Below are 22,293 nucleotides of genomic sequence, written 5' to 3'. Positions count from 1 at the left end.
TGATATTTTCCAGTTCCAACCATTTGCCTAAGAACTTCATGAGTTCATCGTTTTTAATTGCTGACTAGTATTCCATTGTGTAAATATACCACATTTTCTGTATCCATTCCTCCATTGAGGGACATCTGGGTTCTTTCCAGCTTCTGGCTATTTTACAAATAAGGCTGCTATTGGAGCATGTGTCCTTTTTGCATGCCGGGGAATCATCTGGGTATATGCCCAGGAGTGGTATAGCGGGGTCCTCCGGAAGTGTCATGCCCAGTTTTCTGAGGAACCGCTAGACTGGTTGTACCAATATGCATTCCCACCAGCAGTGGAGGAATGTTCCTCTTTCTCCACATCCTCGCCAACACCTGCTGTCTCCCGAGTTTTAATCTTAGCCATTCTGACTGATATGAGGTGAAATCTCAGGATTGTTTTGATTTGCATTTCCCTAATCACTAATGATGCTGAACAATTCTTTTTTTTTTTTAATTTTTTTTATTCGGTATATTTTTTATTTACATTTCAAATGATTTCCCCTTTCCTAGCCCCCCCACTCCCAAAAAGTCCCGTAAGCCCCCTTCTCTCCCCTTGTCCTCCCACCCACCCCTTCCCACTTCCCCGTTCTGGTTTTGCTGAATACTGCTTCATTGAGTCTTTCCAGAACAAGGGGCCACTCTTCCTTTCTTCTTGTACCTCATTTGATGTGTGGATTATGTTTTGGGTAATCCAGGTTTCTAAGTTAATATCCACTTATTAGTGAGTGCATACCATGATTCATCTTTTGAGTCTGGGTTACCTCACTTAGTATGATGTTTTCTAGGTCCATCCATTTGCCTAAGAATTTCATGAATTCATTGTTTCTAATGGCTGAATAGTACTCCATTGTGAAGATATACCACATTTTTTGCATCCACTCTTCTGTTGAGGGATACCTGGGTTCTTTCCAGCATCTGGCAATTATAAATAGGGCTGCTGTGAACATAGTAGAGCATGTATCCTTATTACATGGTGGGGAATCCTCTGGGTATATGCCCAATGCTGAACAATTCTTAAGGTGTTTCTCAGCCATTCGAAGTTCTTCAGGTGAAAATTCTTTGTTTAGCTCTGTACCCCATTTTTTAATAGGGTTATTTGGACATCTGGAGTCTAACTTCTTGAGTTCTTTGTATATTTTGGATATTAGCCCTCTGTCGGATGTAGAGTTGGTGAAGATCTTTTCCCAATTTGTTGGTTGCTGTTTTGTCCTTTTTACAGTGTCCTTTGCCTTACAGAAACTTTGTAATTTTATGAGGCCCCATTTGTCAATTCTTGATCTTAGAGCATAAGCTATTGGAGTTCTGTTCAGGAACTTTACCCCTGTGCCCATGTCCTCAAGGGTCTTCCCCAGTTTCTTTTCTATTAGTTTCAGTGTGTCTGGTTTTATGTGGAGGTCCTTGATCCACTTGGAGTTGAACTTAGTACAAGGAGATAAGAATGGATTAATTTGCATTCTTCTGCATGCTGACCTCCAGTTAAGCCAGCACCATTTGTTGAAAAGGCTATCTTTTTTCCACTGGATGGTTTTAGCTCCTTTGTCAAAGATCAAGTGACCATGGTGTGTGGGTTCATTTCTGTGTCTTCGATCCTATTCCATTGATCTACTTGCCTGTCACTATACCAATACCATGCAGTTTTTAACACTATTGCTCTGTAGTAAGATGGCATTATTAACAAATAAAAAATTTCAGAAACAACCAGCTAAAGAAACAAACAAAAACTCCCTTTCAAACTCCAAAAATAAATTCCATTTTTAAAAGGTACAAAAAAGTCACCTGAAGTAAAGGGATAAAGTCCTCTTGCTCTAGGCAGCTGCAGCCGGGCCTTGCCAGAAGCCGGATGAACTTGGCAGCATCATCATGGTGGTTACTTAGCAACCTACAAAAGAAACCCTGGTTAGGAAGAGCTGGTGCTCAGGACATACAAGGACTGTACATGTACAGGCTGGTCATTGTAGTCTGACTCGGGTGCTATTTAGCTTAAGAGTCAAATGTTCTTTGTCTTTTCATTTTCAGTGCTGGGAATTAAAGGGTAAGCTTTGTGCAAGTCCCCTACTATTGTCACCCGCTGACCAAATGCTCCCCTTCCCACGGCTTCTATGCTTCTGGTTTTTGTCAAAGGAGTATCAATTACAGGATGGTGAAATTTCCTTCTGGAATGTTTTTGAGACTGAGACCACAGGGTAAAATGAACTGATGCAGGTAAAATATGTGTTATTAGGGGAGAGAACCCATTCAGGTAAGCCTGACAGGGGGCTTTTAAACTTTGACTTTTGAAGAACAAGCTTCAGAAAAGCAGTCCTCTGTTATGTGTTCTAAGTTTCTAGAATTCTCCATCTCCAAGTATAGTTCCATATACCTAGACAGAAAAGTCAAAACACTGAAAAAGCATAACTTAAAAGCTTTTCAAACTACTCTTTTTCCTGGACTTTGGTGCTGCCAAGCTAGGCTGTAGTGGCGTATGACTTTAATGCAACACTTGGGAGGCAAAGCTAGGATAATCTTGGTGAGTTTGAGGCCAGCCTGGACTACAGAGCTAGTTCCAGGATAGAAGCCTCATCTTGAAAAACAAAAATCAAAACAATAACAATAGGAAAAAAGGTGTTACTAGTCTTTGTTTTCTGGGTTTGAAACTTTGGAGTCATTTATTTTTTTCTATTTCTTATTGTCTATATCTAATTACTAACTCCAGATTTTCTTATTTTCCTGCATCAATCATTTATTGAATGCAAATTGCATGTTAGGTATTTTATCTGGCCTTGACTGGGCTTTGATACAAGAAAATAAGATAGTTTTATTCCCTATAAGGAATGTATAGTTCAGTGTTTGGTTTCCAGTAGAACTATATGACTGCGGAAGCACCACAGTATTAAGTACTGAGTCCAGGTGTCATGAAAGCACAGAGGAGGCCGTGAGGTCCCTGCATAGAGAAGTAGGAAGTGCTGTGGTGAGGAGGGCAGTGCACAGATGCCTCTGTGAGAGTCATACAGCATCTGGGCAACACAAGGTGCAGAGGGCATGGGGTGGGGGCGTGTGCGGACAGAATCTAAGATGACCTCTTTTGTATCAGGCCAAGACTGTACTCCACAGAAGAATTTTAACTCAGACAGTGACATGGTCAGATGTGGCTTTCAAAAACTAAGCCTGAGGCTACAGGAGTCTGAGTATGACACTGACAGTGTGCAAAACTGGGTAGAGTGAAAGGATGTGGCACTTTAGAGGGGATTGACAGAGAAAGGTGCAGTTCATCATAATTAACAAGGCTCTAGCTGAGACCACCAGGTACTTAAGACTATAGATGGCAATACTGGAGTCCTGAAGACATTTCCCACAAAATGTTCTAGACAGCTGCTTCTTGCTCTTTCTACTGTACTCTACAAATTCTGGGCTGTATCACCTCATGGTGAGACTGCTAGGGAGAGTCCTTACAGATTTCACTGCTCATCCAACCTTTCAGCACAGATAATTCTAGAACAATCTTTGATCATTCAATTCTCTTACTCAAAATGTACAGTATGCTAGCACTTAAATGCATAAGTTTAAATGCCTACACTGTTACTATGCTAGAGGGTGCCTACCCACCTCTCTTACTACTTTGCTAAATGAAACTTCCACTCCAGGCAGCTAGCCTAGGTCATATGCAGTTTGGTCTTTCTGTCGTTCTCATGCTGTTCTGTTCTTTAAGGCCTAGTCCTTTCTGACCTCTGCACTCGCGATGTCAATTATGTGTGTCACTGTACTGTTGGCTTTATGTTTTTTCTTTAACAAGTGCAGGCAGTTACAGCTTTTTAAATATATTTACAAAGAACATAGCACAATGGCTTACTTATACAGAGAAAATTCTCAAAATGCTAATGATCTAACAAACCACACTGACTTTGTTTTGAGCTATAGTCAGTCATTTATTTTTATTCTTACTGTTTATTAGTTAAATAAATATACATTATAAAGGAAGATTAGTACAGTGGGTGCTAATGAGAACCACCTCACAGGACTGAAAAATTGATGGAATAAGAGAACAAGTAATGAGGTTTTAAAAGAGATGCATTTTTATACATTTTAAGAAAAGGATGCAGTGTGCAATAGGTGAGAGAATAATCTAAAATGACAAAGTCAAGATAGGCTTTTTTAAAAAAATCAAAAGTATGAAATAGAAAAAGGTGATTTATAGTTTTTTGTTAATGCTCTAGGCTGGTGAACTCCATAAGGCAAAAAATTAAAAAAAATGAAACTTTAAAAAAAGTCATAAAAGTTGAAGACTGAAAGCAGGCATAGTTAATACTGAACATACGCTTTTAAAGGCAAGTATTGTTTATTAATGACAAATGTCACACTGATATGAACCAAAAGACAAAGTAGAACAAAACCAGAACTTTGTTTTGGCTCAAGAGGAGTAAATCTGGTGCTCTAGCAATGTACGAAAAGGAGGTGGAGCTATGACTTCCCCCTAAACACTGTCCCAGCTCTAAGGGCAAGTGTAGATATGCAGTGGGTAGCAACACGGAGACCAGAGGGAACGAGAAGGAGGGGAGAATTTAAGGTGCTCATTCTAAAACCAACCCAAAGGCACTCTGACAGCAGGGAAATGATTTCCTTATGCTTATGACTTCTCTATTTAACTTTAGTCATACAAATTCTATATAGTTCTCATTAACAGAGCAAGCCAAGATGCATATGTCTATGTCAAAAATATTTTAATTCTATATTATCACCTTCCAGTTATTCTTTGTGTTTGAATACTTTTAGGACTTAAAATACAGTATCTTATACTACAGCTCACACTATGCAGAGACTCATAGCAATCTTCTGACATCAGCTTTCAAAGTGCTGGGATTACAGGCATGAACCCTTATGCCTGGCTGAAACACTTTATATAAAATACTCAAATTGCCTCCTGTAAAGGGTGAAATTCACAAAAATTCAAAAAGTCAAATACCTTTCCTAGGATGGTAACTCAAACCATCATTCACTCACTCAGTGTTCCTAAATCCTCATCCTTGAGCCTTCCTTACAGAATCTGGCTTTTAAATGGCATTTTAAGAGGAGCTTCCACTAGAGGGCAGCCACACCATTTTAGTAACTGACAGTGTACACTCAGTCAGCAGGACTCTTCCCACAGAGGGATGGGAACAGCTGCTTGTGCTGTGTAACTCTGTGAGCAGTTTTCTGCAGACTTGTCCATCATGACTTTCTGTTACTGTACTCTCCTGAAGAAGTTGTTTTCCCTCAGAGATGGCAGCTCATTTCAGTGGATGGATATGACTGTGGTGGCCGTCTCTGCTGTGCTGCTCTGTCTACCCTCTCTCAGAGACAGTCTCAACTAAAAGCTGGCTATGCCTCTCCCAGTAAACATGTCAATCAATCTGGACACAAGCTGTGCTTTGCTGTAGTCAGCCTTCGTTACTCATGCTGTCCTAGAATATTAAAAATATAATATCAACAGATATATTTCCTGTTTAGATATGATATCTCTTCTGCTAGACTGTTTCCTATTTATTTTTAACCTCCACTTTGTGTATCAACACTTACATCTTGCTTTTTTCCTAGACTGCTAGGTAGTTTTTGACCAAGAATACTGAGCTGACTAAAGAAGCCTCTGACAAAGGTCATGTAGGTTATTTACGCCTGCAAACTCTAGTTCATGTTACAGATGAGGACTTCTCAGGGCCAGGCATCTATCTGGATAGATAGTTGAAAGAAGGAAGGAAGATAGTTGAAGTCCGAACAGTTATAAATTTTAAATTCTTAAATCTTACTACTAGTTTTACATACCAATTAATCCCATAATTCTCAGTTCAAATTCTGATTTTGCTACTGGGAGAGGAAAAGACCAAGCTGAGTTCCCTACGCTGCTTGTTTGTTTCTATGACAGGCCTGTCAATAGCCCAGGCTGGCTTGGGACGTACCATGTAGACTGATGGAAGGTTCCTACTATTTAGGCCTTAGGATCTTTTCCTGTTCCGTGTTCTAGAGTTTGAGAATACCAAGGAAAGGGACTCAGGAGAAGTTGGGAGGAGGGGTAGAAGTGATATAAATATAGTACTCATGTATAAAATTCTCAAAATAATTTTATTAAATAAGAAAAAAATACCCCAAGGACAAATGCCTTTTCCCGTTAGTGTATGCTGTGGGGGAAGGGACACTCACTAGTACTTTTTTTGTTTTTGTTTTCTTTGTGCTACTTCTAGCTTCAAGGAAGTCTCTTACTTTTACAACTTATATACATATTTAAAAAGAAATCTTCCTTACATTTTATCAGGCTGTTTTTCTCTGCTATAGGAGAGATGGACTAGTGACTCTGTAGTGTCATCCAGATGGTATATATTTTCCTAGGGCTCTTAAATTCCTTGGTATTTGAACAACACAGAACCAATCCAGGAATACAACAGCTAAACCTCACTGGGACAATATGAAGTGACTGTAACCTTTGGCTTAGAATTTTGTAAAGAAGTATACTAACTGATAGTGTCTTGCCCACCTTTACCACTTCAGTCCTAATACAATAAAGAGTGTGATTTACTGTTGGAATTTTAAGACTAGGAATGCATTTACTAATCATTTGTTTTCAAATATCACACAACTAAGAGCCTTTGAGGAGTAAGAAGGAATCAGAAGGATCTTCTGAGTTTAGTTCTGCTGATACTATGTGTGCATTTTAAATAGTAAGTATAGAGTATTTCCGTTTTACTAGGAGGAAGGGTCTGTAGACCAGAAAAGCAAGAAGGATATGTACAAAGAAGGTTACCAGTTAAAAGGGAGGACTAGCTGTACTGGCTAGTCTTATGTTAACTTGACACACAAACTAGAGTCATCTGAAAGGAGGGAACTTTGATGGAGAAGAGGTCTTCACAAGATCCAGCTGTAAGGCATTTTCCATGTAAGGCCCAGCCCATTGTGGGTGGTTCCATTCTTGGGCTGGTGGTTCTGGGTTCTATCAGAAAGCAGATTGAACAAGCCATGGGAAGCAAGCTAGTAAGCATTACTCCTCCATGGCCTCTGCCCCCAGGTTCCTGCCCTGCTTGAGTTCTTGTCTTGACTTCCTTCTATGATGAACAGCAATCTGGAAATGTAAGCTGAATAAACCTTTTCCTCCCCAACTTGCTTTTTAGTCATGGTGTTTCATCACAGCATAGAAAACCCAACCAGGTCACTGGCCCATAGCTCCTAAATCAGCAGTTCTCAACCTGTGGATCATGACCACTTTGTGTGCTTGTGGAGGTCGCATATCAGATATCCTGTATATTAGATATTTACATTATGATTCTTAACAGTAGTAAAATAAGTTATGATATAGCAAAGAAATAATTTTATGACTGGAGGTTACCAAAACATAAGGAACTGTATTAAAAGGTCACAACATTAGAAAGGTTGTAAACCACTATCCTAAATAGTATTTTAAGAAATAACACCTAGGGGACAAAACATAGTTGCGTTGATAGAGTGTTTGCCTAGCATGTATAAAGCCTTGAGTTCAGTCCTCAGCACCGCACATACCCAGTGTGGTAATAATGCACATCTGAACTTGACACATGGAAGTAGGAAGGTCAGAAAGACTAAGTCATGACTAGTGAGGATGAGCCCAGTCTGGGTTACAGAAGACTGTCACAAAACAGATCTTTGTGAGTTCAAGGACTGCTTGGTCTACAAAGATAGTTCCAGGACAGCCAGGGAAGTTACACAGAGAATCCCTGTGTAGAAAAACCATATATCTATGTTATCTGTAAGAATGCAATGATTTTGATAAATCAAGTGGATATAATTTTCCATTGGATATTTAAGACTGTATGTGTATTTTTCTTTTAAAAATTTATTCTGGAGTGTGTGCGTGTGTGTGTGTGTGTGTGTGTGTGTGTGTGTGTGTGTGTGTGTGTGTGTGTGTGAAAGAGAGAGAGAGAGGGAGGGAGGGAGGGGATGAGGGAGGAGAGAGAACAGCACATTTATAGGGATGTGCAGGCATAGTGCATGTGTGCTGTGCTGGTCAGAGGACATGTGCTTTCTACCTCTTTACAACTCTATTTATTTAAAGCAGCATCTGCCGTTGAACCTGAAGTTTCCAAAAGGCTGGATGGCAAATGATCCAGCCTTTTCTTGTGATACACATGGTTCTGCCCTTCAAAGAGAATCTTTATTTACTTTTATATTTACTATTAGATTTAAATTCTGACTCTACTTTTATAGGTAAAACCAAGAAAGAAACTGCCCAAAATAGCTATTTAAAAGTATTTCTGCAGATTTGCTTTACTGTTTAAAGATACAATATTAAAAACTAGAAAAAAATATGTGTCCTGGTGTTCTGTTTGTATGTGTCACATTGCATGCCTGGTGCCTGAGGAGGCAAGAAAAAGGGGTTGGATGGCTAGAACTAGAGATACAGAAAGCTGTCAGTCATCATGTGGATGCTAGGAATCAACCTCAGGTCATCTAAAGGAGCAGCCAGTGCTCTTCTCAGCCTTCTCTCTGGCCCTGTTTTTGAGACAGGGTCTTACTAGATAGCCCTGGCTAGCCTGGAATAGCTATGTAGATCAGGCTGGCTTCAAACTCACAGATATGCTTGCCTCTGCCTACCCAGTGTTAAGACTAGAGGAATATGTCACCATACCTGGAATTTAAAGGCATAAAAGAGGAAGTCTTGTGCAAAGAATTTGTAGTTATAAAAGGTAACGAATCATAGAATTTTCCCTATTGAGCCATAAGATACAAAGAAAATGAACAAGTGAATAGGATAAATACCACTTATAAGGACCACACCATCTGTTGCTAGTCTCAGAATGACTGCTCACATACTTACTTTTTCCACATGGCAATGAATGACTGTGCTGTCACAAATCCAGTCTTCTCTCCCCCTGCAGCCCTGAACATGGGGGCTTTCCAATAGAGTGGGCAGCCACAGACCTGCATACAACAACAAGAAGACAGAACAGGCTGAGAGAAGGGAAGAGATGACATGCCAAAAGAAGAGACATGGACTTTGACCTGCCATGCCACAGTGGATAAAAGAGAGTTAGAGTCAAAGAGGGAGAGGGAGGGAGAGGGAGGAAGAGGGAGGAAGAGGGAGAGTGGAAGAACAAAATAGAGGGCTACATGTTTAGGGAAGCCAGAGGAAAGACATTTATTTCTTCCTAATAATAGCTGCAAAAACTCAGCATCTCTTCCTGCTACTCTTACATTACATATTTTTCTACCTTCTAGAAAAAAATGACTAAACTTCTGGTTGTATATGCTCAAAAATGACAGAAAATGCAGTTATTTTTATTACCGGGTCAGTTGCTTTTAAAACACTCTACTACTGACTTCCTTATTTCTCCTTGCCTATGGTCTATAAGCTCCAGGTTTACAAAACATTAACAATAACAAGCAAACAAAAACAAAACTAGAAAAGAGACTGTAGAGATGACTCAGTGGCCAAGAAAGCATAGTACTCTCACAAAGGGCCAGAGTTTGATTCCCAGCACCGATATCAGGTGGATCCCAACTGTCTATAGCTCCAGCTGCAGGGTCATCTGGTACCCCTGTGATCTCTAAGGACACCTGCACCACACACACACACACACACACACACACACACACACACACACACACACTTTGATATCGATATTCCCCCTCTCTTGAAAACTCTTGGCTGTGCAAGGAAACAGCTATAAAATCCACTTAAGTGGTTATAATTCAAGTAAAAGAGGAAAGGTAAGAAACAAAATGCTATCATTTATTTATATGTTATAAGACTACACATCATCTTTTAATGCATTATAAAATTTTGTGCATTATAAAAATTTTGGTAAGAACTTAGAATAAAACTTCGAGACCCTAAAAAGCACCAGCTTTTCTTCTCCTTAATACGATGTTCTGCTTTAATTAAGAAGTATCCTTAAATAGTATCTATTTATTCTTGTAAGAAGGAGTTCTTACAAAAGTAGCAATTTTTTCTTAAAGGGAAATGTATTTCCAATAATCATTAACAGAAATGTTAGTAGAGAAAGACTCCAAATCTTTCTAATTCTACATACACATGAAAACACATGTGTATGTAATTCTACATACACATGAAATACACATGTATTTCCACTCTAGAACTCTGTGAAGGGTTCGCATGTTGTTAGAAGATAAAGAAACTTTCACTGTACATCATTGTCCTGAAGAGGGAAGAGTTTCCTTTGGAGGCAGACTAGATGTGTATCTACCTTGGGTTTAGGGGAAGTTACTCCTGGTATAAGACTCTGCACAGGAGCTCCTCACTGGCTCCCGAGAACACCTAGATGGACATGGGAGATTCCAAGGCTGATGCTAGTTCATGCTAGAGATGAAGATGTGGAAAACCAGAGTCAAGCCAAAAAAGATAAAAACAGAACAGGCAAAAATAAAAGACTGCTTCCTCCAGGAGCAATGATGGTTATTTCACAAGCAGAATGGAGTCTAGGGTTTCTTGGAATTAGTATAGTGGTTCTAGTAAGGAAATGGCGACTTGAATAGTTTTCCTATATTGGGAAGGTCATCCCCTTTGAGTGAGTGTGACACTTGAGGAGAGACACACGTTGACCAGAGAGTCAGGAAAGTGACACATAACTAGCCAGTCTGCTCAGCAGAGTCAGCTCTGCCAATAAACCAGTGACAGATGTTGCAGGCTAGAGCTTCTTACATCCATAATCTAAGTCCAGAGGTTGAAATCATCTACTAAGGTCAAGAATGAGAAATAGTACTGCTTATCAACCATGCTATTTTCATCTATTACAGAAATTATGACTGCTACAAAGCTCAGTTAAGATGCCTTGGGCAGGTAAACTATCAAGTCCTCCTTCCCCAATCCCAGCCCCCTTTCCATGCACAATGCATTCTAAGGCAATGTTCCTAGCCTTAGTGAAAGGCTCTTGGCTGAGAAAGATAAAAAAAGTCATCTTTATTTTGGCTGTGGGGGAGCCACAGATACAAAGCACAGAGAGAATTGGAAGTTTTCCTAGTTAGGTTTAATTGTTAATTTGACACAGCCTGGAGTCATGTGGAAGAAAGCCTTGATTAAAGAACTGCTTAAATCAAACTGGTGTGTGGGCATGTTTGTGGGGGATTGTCTTCATTATTAATTGATGAAGGAGGGACCAGCCTACCATGGGTGGCACTATCCTTAGGCAAGTGATCTTGGATTACATAAGGAAGCTTGAGCGCTGCCCAGACAGTGAGCCAGCAAGAAGTTCTCTTCATGGTGCTTCCTGCACTGAATAGTCTCTATGATGAATTGTGATTTGAAAGTGTGAGCCAAATAAACCCTTTCTTTCCCAAGTTGTTTTTGGTCAGAACATTTTATTACAGCAATGAAGAAAAAAAAAAAGCCAAAACAGAAGTGGCTTGCAGAAGAATTTGAAACTCTAACCACTGAATCAATCAAGAATTTTTCAGAACTAGAAGAGTTCAAGAATTTTCCAGCTCTGTATCAGAAGAGTCACCAATATCAGCTGAAAAACTTCCAAGAGATGTATGCTTATCACCTTCTGTAGAGTGACTTCTACTACTAAACGTTCATTCTCTTGTGTTGAGATCTTTTCTCCCAAGCCTACTACAATTATTCTGCTAGAGGAACACATGCTAATACCCACTGATCAGATCAACACTCAGCCATCATTATGGAAGCTTCTTGCGGTAGATGAGAACTAACACTAGTGGACAATGTGCAGAGAGGCTGTGGAGCACTCATTCTACATGAGAGGTCTTGATCAAAGCCCTCAGCTCATGCCTCAGGGATCTATGCAGAGGAGGGAGCAGGAAGATTTTAAGAACAAGAGGTAATCGACTTGAAGAAAATGGGCCTTCAGACACAACAGGATTGATGCCCATATGGACTCACAGAGAGTGTGGCCGCACACACAAGACCTGCACACATTCAAGACAGATGGAGTCCCAGCACTGAGATGGGGAAGTAGACACAGGGTCTCACCCCTAACTAAGATGGTATTTGCAATTGATACCTGCTGGTATGGGAAAATCAGTTTCCTCTAGAGCCACTGGGTATATCAACCATACTCCAGGGCAAGAACTCTATCTAGGAGTGAGTAGTTGGCCAACGCAAATTGCTTTGGGGGTGGGCTTTTTGTTACCTTTTGGTACTTTTTGTCTTATTGGTCTTTTGATTGGTTGTTTTGATATTCTCTCTCTCTCTCTCTGTTTATTTGAGAGATAGAGAACATATAAGGTTGTGGGTGGGATCTGGGAGGAGTGAGAGGAAGGAAAAACATTAAAATATTGCATGAAAAGAATTTTAAATAAAAAAATGTGCAGAGTAGAAAAAAATAAAAAAATATTAGCTGAAAATAATGAGGCAGAAAGGCATAAAAATAAAAAGTCCTGTCTGTAAGTGAGGGGAGAAAAAAAAAATCTTTTCTTTCTGATTGCTGTTAGAGTGTAGGTATGTCAGCTCATAAGGAGTAGTATAAGTCACCAAGATGTTAATACGTGAACTCATTTTGATTCAAAGGTAAAATCCCAAAGATAAAATATAACAATGAAAATGCTTTGAAATAAATTAGAAAAGGTTATCCTTTCTCAAAGTACCTGAGTCCCAATTGTTAGGCAGCATAAATGTATCCGGCCCTAGCAGACAATGTCAAAGGAAAAAAATATGTAAAATACTGATGGCAGGGCCTGTGGACCTATACTATGACTATTTTAAAGTCACATGGTTGGCTACATTTACTGAAAGTAAATGAGTTAGGGTAAAGGGAGTCAGGAGGTCGGGAAGAGCCTGGGAAGTAAGTGACATATATCTGAGGAACCTAATGGGGTCTTTAGTAACATAGGAGAAAATGAACAAGTGTGAAGACTTTTTGTTTTTAAGGAAGACAATGGGTGTCAAGTGATACAGAAACTACATTTAGGAAACAGCTTTAGAAGAAGCAAAAGTAAGAATGAATATGGTAATTAAAGTCATTTGAGTAAAGGAAACTAAACTAACACCTATAATTTGTTCTAAGAATGGCCAACAACAGTGAGAACCGTAAAGAAAGGTTGTTCTGACATGTACTGGAGATTATTTACTCTCTGCCATGCTCTTTCAATATGTTACAGTGGTCTCAAGGCTGTTACTTCATGAAGTGTTCACATGATTTTCCATGCAGAAGAGTAGATATTTTTTTTTATCCTACTTTGTAGAAGAAGGTGCTCCCCTATAAGTCACAAGGCACAATTGGTCCAGATGGTGTTATACCCACCTGAAGAGAGGAGCTGGGGGTTTGGGGGTGGTGGTTCGCAGGATCCAGATGAAATTTTCCTTTCTTTCCTTCAGAGTATTGTCTCTGACATGTTTTTCTCTCTGTTGCTCAGTTCCTATGTCTACACTGCCCTCTTAGGGTTATTTTTGAATCACTTTTTCCATCATCATTTGAAGGAATGTGAAAAAAATTATAAAGTATACCCTAAAAATTTAACCAGGTATTAATGGACTTTAAGTTCTCTGTGGCTATGTGGGGTCTAAGATGAACACGCTGGATGAGACCAACAGATGCTGATTGCGTAAACATGGTTTTCTATGCACTTAAGGAACTGACTCCAGTCTTTATAGATACACTTCAGCGCCACTGAGAGTGGGTTACAAACATAAGCAGGATCTTCAAACATTTTTATAAACTGCAAGAACCCATAAACATTCATTTACTGCTCTGACAATCTCCTCCCTTGCTGTTCTTTAATGGCAGCCTCTCTTCTCCCTTTCCTACATTAACCTGCTGTAGGACAATGGGCAGGAAGTGCTAGAGACACAGTTGATCACCTCCTTGTGGCAAAAGAAAAAAACAAAACAAAACAAAAAAATACAAAAAACAAATCAGGTAGCTGGAAGATACAAATTTTTTAAATAAGTGGTTTTAAGAATAAAGAGGCAGGGCTGCAGAGTTAGTTGTCTAAGGAACATTCTGCTCCTGCAGAAGATCCGTTTTGTTCCCAGCATCCATGTCAGGCACCTTACAACCACCTCCAGCTCTGATGAATCTGATGCTCTCCCTGTTTTGGTCTCTATGGACACACACACACACACACACACACACACACACACACACACACATAAGGAATAAACAGGCAGAATTTAATAAAATTTGCTGATATAGTGTAAAAAAAAAAAAAACCAAACAGATTCAAATACAGCTTGGCCTATAGCAGTCTCAATAACCAAAACATGTAAGCAAAACAAATGAATATAACCATGACTTTTATTTTTGAGACAGGGTTTTGCTTTGTATTTCATGTTGTATTTGAACTCAAGATTGTGTCACTCAAACTTCCTAAATGGTGCGATCATGGACATGTGTTATCATGTCTGGTTCAAATTGAAGTAAAAATATATATGCACTCTCAATTCAGTATATCTTGCTATCTAAGCTAACAGTTAATGTCTTAACACAAAGATTTGGCTTTAGGAATGGTATTTTGGGCTATCTTAAAATTAATCCAGTAATATATATGTACAATGGCTGCTATGGCACATGATTATTAGCACAAACAGTAGTTAGTTGGCTTCAATACAGGCAACTGTCTGTGATGCCATGAATGGACTGATATTCATATCCTGTAACTGTTAAAAGTCCTTCCTTTGATTCTCACCACCAAAAACCCCTTCCCTGCCTTTACTCTACTCTGTCTATTGTCTATGGAGCAGGAAAGTGCTACTAAACGATGGGGGTTGGGGGAACCAGACCAGCAGGCTGCGAGAACAGGCTGAATAGGCTCCTTAGTCAAGGGGCTAGTAATATCCAGAAGAAAGAAAAAAGAAGGAAAAAGGAGGGGGAAGAGGAGAAGAAACAGAAGGAGAAGAGAAACAGAAGGAGGAGAAAAGGAAGAAGAGGAAGAAGAAGAGGAGGAGGAGAAAAAGGAGGAGGAGAAAGAGGAGGAGAAGGAAGATAAGAAGGAGAGAAGACGATGATTCCAGGAATCTTTTTTCAAGACAGGACAGGCTGCAGGCCTATGACCATGAGGAACTCACTGCCAGCCTGGGCTTTGTTTTTTTGTCCCCCTATCCCCAGAGACAGGGTTTCTCTGTGTAGCCCTGGCTGTCCTGGAACTCCCTCTGTAGACCAGGCTGGCCTCGAACTCAGAAACCCGCCTGCCTCTGCCTCCCAAGTGCTGCCACCACTGCCTGGCCAGCATGCGCCTTGAATTAGTTATATTTCTACTGTTGTGATATACAGTGCCATGACCAGAGCAACTCACAGAAAAGTTTATTTAGAGGAATAAGAGTTCCATGATGGCAGAATGCAGGCATGGTGGCTCAGGGAGCAAGCTGAGAGTGTAACTCTTAAACGGGAAGCAGGAAGCAGAGAGAGTGAACTAGAAATGATGGAAAGGTTTATACTCTCCAATCTCCCTTCCAATGACACACTTCCCCAAACAAGACCAAACCTCCCACACCATGTACATTGGCTGGGGCCTAAGTCCTCAGATGCCTGCTTTCCCGGGACTGCTCTGCACTGCCCTGCTTTCCATCTGAGGCCAGCACACATCACACGGCTTTCCTTCTCCAATGTCCATACGTGTTCTTAGATGTAATCTGGTGGACATTTTCTAGCTGTTTCTAACACATCTGGTGGTAGTTTCTAGAACCTGTATCAGACTATGGGGAAGCATTTCATTCAAACCACTAGAGAGCTCTAAAGATACAGGGCACCCAGTTTCATATCTGGGAAAATTTCTGCTTATTTGACCATTTTTAAAGCATTCCTACTTAAAAACTAAATCATTTGGCAAGTGTTCAGTCAACATCTAATAAAAAAAATTCTGAGAGGTTCTAATAAATTTAATTATGAAGACTAGTGTGTATATGTATATATGTGTGTGTGTGCGCACACACACATGTACACATGCTTACATATTAGAGACCAGCCTTGTTTATGTATAAACTTTTTTGACTGTTAACCTAGCTAATCCAGATGACTCTCCCATACTAATGTTATCCCTGCTTTGTCCTGTCCTGCCTTCTTCTTCTTGTTGTTTGTTTTTTTTTGTTTGTTTGTTTGTTTTGTTTTTTGGGTTTGTTTTTTTCGAGACAGGGTTTCTCTGCATAACCCTGGGTATCCTGGAACTCGCTCTGTAGACCAGGCTGGCTTTGAACTCAAGAAATCCGCCTGCCTCTGCCTCCCAGAGTGCTGGGATTACAAGTGTGCACCACCACCGCCCTTCTTATATATAGCCAGTGTAGATCAATGTGCTTTCCGTCTTCAAGGTTTATAAAAAATGTTCTTAGCTTTAATCTGGAAGACATTTTCTAGCTGCTTCTAACCTATCTGGTGGCAGTTTCTGGAAACTGTCTTAGGACCTGGTCATCTCTTTTTTTTCTGGTTAGCATCTATAATGCTTCAAACCCTTTCTTTATAGATACTTTATTTAGTTTCTAGAGTTTTGGTTTAACAAATTACTTCCAAATGGAGATTTTACTTATCCTTGCTAAATATTATATTTAGATCTGTAGCTTTAGCTTAGTCAAGGAATTTACCATCTTTAGTCTGTCATCTAACACAATAGCTAGTGCTCAGGGAATTGGGTAGGGAAACTCAATACCCGAAAAAGGGAACCTCTAATTTAGATGGCTATTTATCCAAAGTTGGCTTATTTGGTGTATGTTCACAGAGATAACATACATAGAAACAGCAACATGCTAGAAGAGGAATTGTTTCCTTATATAAACATATTCTATGACTTCTAGTAAGTTCTTATGGAACTATTTTTCTCAAGATAAAACAGTGCAAACAGGTAAACTCTTATTTCTGGAGTAGAAACATCTAAGAATTTATCAAATAAGTTCTAACATGGGGAGAGGGGTAAAGAAAGAATAAGAAAAAAATGACCTTTCAGTTTCTTCAAATCACTCTGGTTGTGATCCATTTAATAGCAACACAAAACTCAGTAGGGAAGAGGTCAGTAGGGAAGAGGTGGGGCATAGTTAGAAGTTGTTAGGAGTTGTTAGGAAATCCATCACAAAGGAGATGTGGGACAGTGTAATAAAGATCTACACTTGGCAGCAGGCAAGAGAGTTAGGCTCACGCAGCAAACAGGTATTAGGTCATTTTAGAATGTATCTCTGGGTCCTGACTCTGGAAGCACTGAAATACAAAGAGGAGGAGTTAGTACTTTATCTCGGAGAATAAGTTTTCAATTTTTTTGGATTTGGTTTTTTTTCGAGACAGGGTTTCTCTGTGTAGCCCTGGCTGTCCTGGAACTCACTCTGTAGACCAGGCTGGCCTCGAACTCAGAAATCCGCCTGCCTCTGCCTCCCAAGTGCTGGGATTAAAGGCGTGCACCACCACTGCCCGGCTGAGAATAAGTTTTCAAATTAAAAAAAAAAATCCTTCCAAGTGGAAGTGTACATGGGGGTCTCAGGAAAAAAAAATTATTCTTTCCAAGTGGAAGAGTTCCCGGGGTCTCAGGCATTCTTTGATTTCATACTTGGTTCTGTGTGGCTCTCAAGCCCCTAGAACCTTTAGCCTCTTAAAGTGCAGCCTGGAAACACTGCTAAATTCTAAGGCCAGTCTAGTCTACAAAGAAAGTTCAGGGTCAGTTATGGTTAAAATAAATAGACAGACAGACAGAATTCTATGAAGAAGGACTATTGTTACAGATGCATTAGAATCAAATACTTTTCATCACAGGAAGACCAAAATCAAAACCTGTGCTTAAAGCCAGAGCAGAGGCAATGAAGAGGGCTAGTGTGTTCAATCAGTAGTTACATTACCTTTGCAATTCTCCCCATTTCATGAATATCTGCTTTCTGATCTTCAATATCCTTGAAAGCAGTTTCAATTCTGCTTAGGATCTGTTCATGGTTACTGCAGGTGTCTGGCAGTCCTTCAGGAAAGTAGAACTGTGGAATGTTTATGGACAACGGTGTAGTCACAGCATCACTCACACAAGGAACAGGGGAGGCCGGCTGCGGACTACTTGGAAGGGCGGCTGCAGGCGGAAATGGTGTTGCAGGTTTTTTTTCTGGTTTATTTTGAATCTGGAAGAAAAATGTGATTATAAGATACAGAATAGCTAAACTGTATATATTTCTCAGCAGCAATAAGAAGTGTGTAAATACAAAAAAAACCTTCAACTAGAGACAGTAGAGATCAAGGGTTCACTTTAAACTAAGCATTCTAGAAGGCAGTAAGCATGTTTCTAGGGAATGTTTTCCACATTAAATAAATATTATTTGTCAATACTTAGTCACATAATTTATGGTTTAAAAAATCCTGCAGTAAATTTTCCCATCTATTAGTTGGCAAATATTTCAGGATAATCAAAGACCAATATCAGCTAGAATAATATCAGCTGATAAAGATCTTAACATGTATTCTCTTTTTGTTGTTGTTAGAACTAAAAATAAAATTCCAGTTTATTGTTGAATATTGTTTTACACATATATCCAACAGGCCAAGAAACAAACAAACAAACAAATGCAACTTCATAGGAAAAAACAAAGGAAACACACTTTATCTTTGGCCTTTTAAAATCATCCCATACAAACCAACTACTTATAGTACAAGTAGGAACTTGCACAAAACAAGTTACCCAAACCAACTACTTGTAGTACAAGTAGGTAACTTGCACAAAACAAGTTACCCAGGAACAATGCAAAGGCGGCCTTTTGGGACAGCCAGTGGGGGCTTCGGTATAATCTTAGTCTCTTGGAACTTTACTAGTTTGTTCTTTTTTTTTGTTTTTTGTTTTTTTTGTTTTTTTGGTTTTTTTTGCTTTTTTTTTTGAGATAGGGTTTTTCTGTATAGCCCTGGCTGTCCTGGAACTCACTCTGTAGACCAGGCTGTCCTCGAACTCAGAAATCCACTTGCCTCTGCCTCCCAGACTGCTGGGATTACAGGCGTGCGCCACCACTGCCCGGCTAGTTTGTTCTTTTTGAAAACTTTTTTTGGTGTTTGTGTGAATTTCCACCCCTCCAAAGGAAGAAATGACAAATTCTTTAAAATTATACAACTGATGTCTGGTATTGGTAGTAGAGTGGTGTCCATAGGGCCTTCTGAAACATACAGTTAGGGCCTGGGATGTAGCTCAGTGGGTAGGGTACTTGACTACCATTCACAGGGCAGTGGGTTCAATGCCAAGTCCTGAATAAGCCTGGTGTGCTGGTGTGGTATGGGCTACAGCTCCAGCACTTGGAAGGCAGGAAGGTCAAGAGCTACACAGGCCATCCATCCTCTGCTGTCTAGCAAGTCAGAGTCCAGGCTTCATGAGGCCCTTTCTTAAAGAAGAAAACAGACATGGAAATGTATTGGTGATATGGCATATTTTTTCTAGTTTGACTTTGTCAAAATAGAATTACTACCAGCACTTGACAAATAGTTTAAAAAACCTTCTGGCTGGTTTGTTTGTCCCTTCACCTAAGATAGTGGGCTGTTTTCTCTAGTATTTTGTTTTTGTTTTTTGTTTTTATAGAGACAGGGTTCTCTTTGAAGCCCTGGCTGTCTTGGAACTCACTCTGTAGACCAGATTGGCCTCGAACCCAGAAATCTGCCTGCCTCTGCCTCCCGAGTGCTGGGATTATAAGTGTGCACCACCACTGCCTGGCTTGGGCTGTTTTCTCTCATTTTTGGTATGCTGTAATAGGCAAGAACCAGGGTCACTAATTTCATTATAATCAGTCTTTACAGTTAAATGAATGTTAGTTTATAATTTATATCTTTCCTTTTCCCAAAAAGTATTTGTTGTAGTATATATCGTTCATGAGACGTTGGAAGGAAGAGGGTGAAGAGAAATGGGGAGGCAATGGAGAGATATTACTCAGGATCAAAGAAAGAGTCAAGGAAGGTATACTACCATTCAGATAGGAGTGTTTGCCTTCATGTATGTCTGTGCACTATGTACATGCTTGGTGCCATGGAGGTTAGAAAAGGTCTTCAGGTCTAAGGGTATGGAATTAGAGATGGTTATGAGCCCATGTCTATGCTGGGAATCTCATGTCTTCCCTAAGAGCAGCAAGTGTTCCTAATTGCTGACCCATCTTGCCAACCCCATATGTCTGGCTTTTTAGGTGTTTATTTTTTACCAATTAAGAATAAATTCAGTTCTGAGATTCCTAGAAGAAAAAAAATAAAAAAGGATTTCATGAAGTTTTACAGGGTTCTAAATTAACAAGGGTCATGAGCATGGCAATGAACTAGATGCTACATCAGGTATGAAAGATAAACACAGTTATTGAGTAGTTAGGGTTTTGGGGGTGTGTGTGTATGTTAGAAGTCTCTCACCCAGTACTGGTGGATGGTAGGCAGGTTCTCTGACACTAAGCTACCTTCACAGACATAAGTTGTTGTTTTTTAAAATTTACTGTGAACACAAAGTATTATTCAAATATTCTTTCTTTTAAAATTACTCTGAACAGTGATCCCATATAAAGCCATAGTCAAGAAAGGAACAGCACAGAGGAAAACAGGCCAATGAACATAAAAAACCCACAGCAGTAAACAGTGATGGCTTACTAGTCAGTGACCTCAGGAGTGTTACCTAATCTTTTAGAATTTCAGAAATAAACAGAAATTATAATCCCCACTCTTTGGAAGATTGTGGGCACTTAAGGAAATAACAGAATGCAACAGAGATAAAGGGTTCCAAGCGGAGCTAAGCACATTTGTCCTTGTGAAAGGCAACAAGTGACAAAGCCAAACAGTGGGTTCTCAAGAGATTACAAACAACACAGAATTTGGCACAGTCCTTTAGATTCAAAATAAATAATCATGTCCACTTGTAAAGCAATCTAAAGTTTATAAACCTCTCTTGATTTAGCAAAGTGGTAATCTATTTTGAATAAACATTTCTTTGCCTTAATGCTAAATCTGCAAATACCACTGCATAGTTGTATGAGTCAGCAGCACCACACTATTCTTAAAATTCTGAAATAGGGCAGATCTTCAGAGGCTCTACCTAGATGAGTATTATTAGTGTGGTGTTTATTCTGTTATTTTGTGCAGAAAGTGGTTTGTGAGACTATAAGTATACAATCATCAAAATTCTGTTTCTTGAAAATATTTTTCAACAGTATCCTGTGCAGGAAAGTTAGATTTACTTTCGGGGCAATTATGGTATTAGAATTAAGACCACTGGTGCTAGTCGGTATGGACACATGCTGAGTTCTCGAGCAAGACCTCCGGGGTTAGCTGCGCACTTGTGCTGACAGATGAACACAACATTCAGAACAAACACTGGCTACCAAAGTTAATTGAATGGGCAAACACTTGACAACTACTGTTCTCTTGTGTGTCTACTTCTTCATACAAAGCAATTGACTAACAAAGTATTTATTAATTCATTGCTTAATAAGGAGAAATAATATAAAAGGAATGCATTTATTCTGAACTTTTAGCTCTATTAATTTACTTGCAGTTGTGTTACTAGGAGACATAATTTAAACCTTAAAGTAGTATAATAAAACTGATTTTATAAACATAGATTTAAAAAATTGTAATTTTTTTCTTGCCTGATTTGCTGAAAGGTTTGACATATCTTCATTTTTAACTAAAGCTGTTTTGGTCCAGTATAGGACTAGCAATACAATACACTGGGAAAAATATCTCAATTCTCTACTTCAGTTTTTCAGCATCAGTGTATTACTTAGTCATTATGAACTGATATTGTTATTATGATATTTCCAATATGTGACCATTTTGACACATGGAAAAAAAGTTACATACCTCACCCCCCAAATTTGAAGTTTTTCTGGGTTAGACTAACTATAAAATTATAGTTCCTTGCTGGAATTTGGTTAGCATTTATATAGTCCCCTCCCCCTCTTTTGTATTATATTCCATGTTAGGCAGCTTATATGGTGAGACAGACACTAGCCCTAAGATGGTAAGCAGTGTAGCAGAGACATCATCGCAGGCAGCCATCAGTTTCAGCTTGTTAGAGGATGGCATTTGTTTAAAATTGAGAAGAGATTGCTATGCTTCATTGTCTACACATCCACACTATACTGCAGACATCCACAGCTGTCGTTGTATAAAAATACCTTTGGGAGCTGCTAAGATGGTTCAGTGGATAAAACATTTGCCACACAAGCCTGGTGACCAAATTTGATCCCCACAGCCTACATAAAAGTGGAAGAAAAAACTGACTTTGTAAGGTTGTTCTCTGGTTTCTACACGTGTGTCATGGCATGTGTGCTCACATATGTCATACACACACTAATACATAGAGTAAAAAAGACTCTGCTCTTACAAATATTATATTTGTAATATTATCCATACTCTTTTAGACAAACATTCATTAGATCCTAATAAAAGCTACTGATTTAAACTTACAAATAAGTTTTCTACAGGAG

The 22,293-nt window shown here is 39.4% G+C and overlaps 1 protein-coding gene across 1 annotated transcript in view; it reads right to left on the bottom strand.

The window, feature by feature from the left end:
• The window catches only part of Ppp2r3a (protein phosphatase 2 regulatory subunit B''alpha), a 138,894-nt gene that overhangs the window by 66,097 nt on the left and 50,504 nt on the right, over positions 1 to 22,293 (bottom strand). The window contains exons 3-5 of the mRNA XM_052187531.1: positions 17,716 to 17,982; positions 8,809 to 8,912; positions 1,797 to 1,899 (exon numbers count right to left, since the gene is read on the bottom strand). Of these exons, the coding sequence (XP_052043491.1) occupies positions 1,797 to 1,899; positions 8,809 to 8,912; positions 17,716 to 17,982 (474 nt within the window). The remainder of the gene's footprint in view (positions 1 to 1,796; positions 1,900 to 8,808; positions 8,913 to 17,715; positions 17,983 to 22,293) is intronic.

This window comes from Apodemus sylvaticus, chromosome 7 (assembly GCF_947179515.1).
Source record: "Apodemus sylvaticus chromosome 7, mApoSyl1.1, whole genome shotgun sequence".
NCBI lineage: Eukaryota > Metazoa > Chordata > Mammalia > Rodentia > Muridae > Apodemus > Apodemus sylvaticus.
The sequence above is the reverse complement of the archived record's forward strand: the minus strand, read 5'-3'. Positions and strand labels throughout refer to the sequence as shown.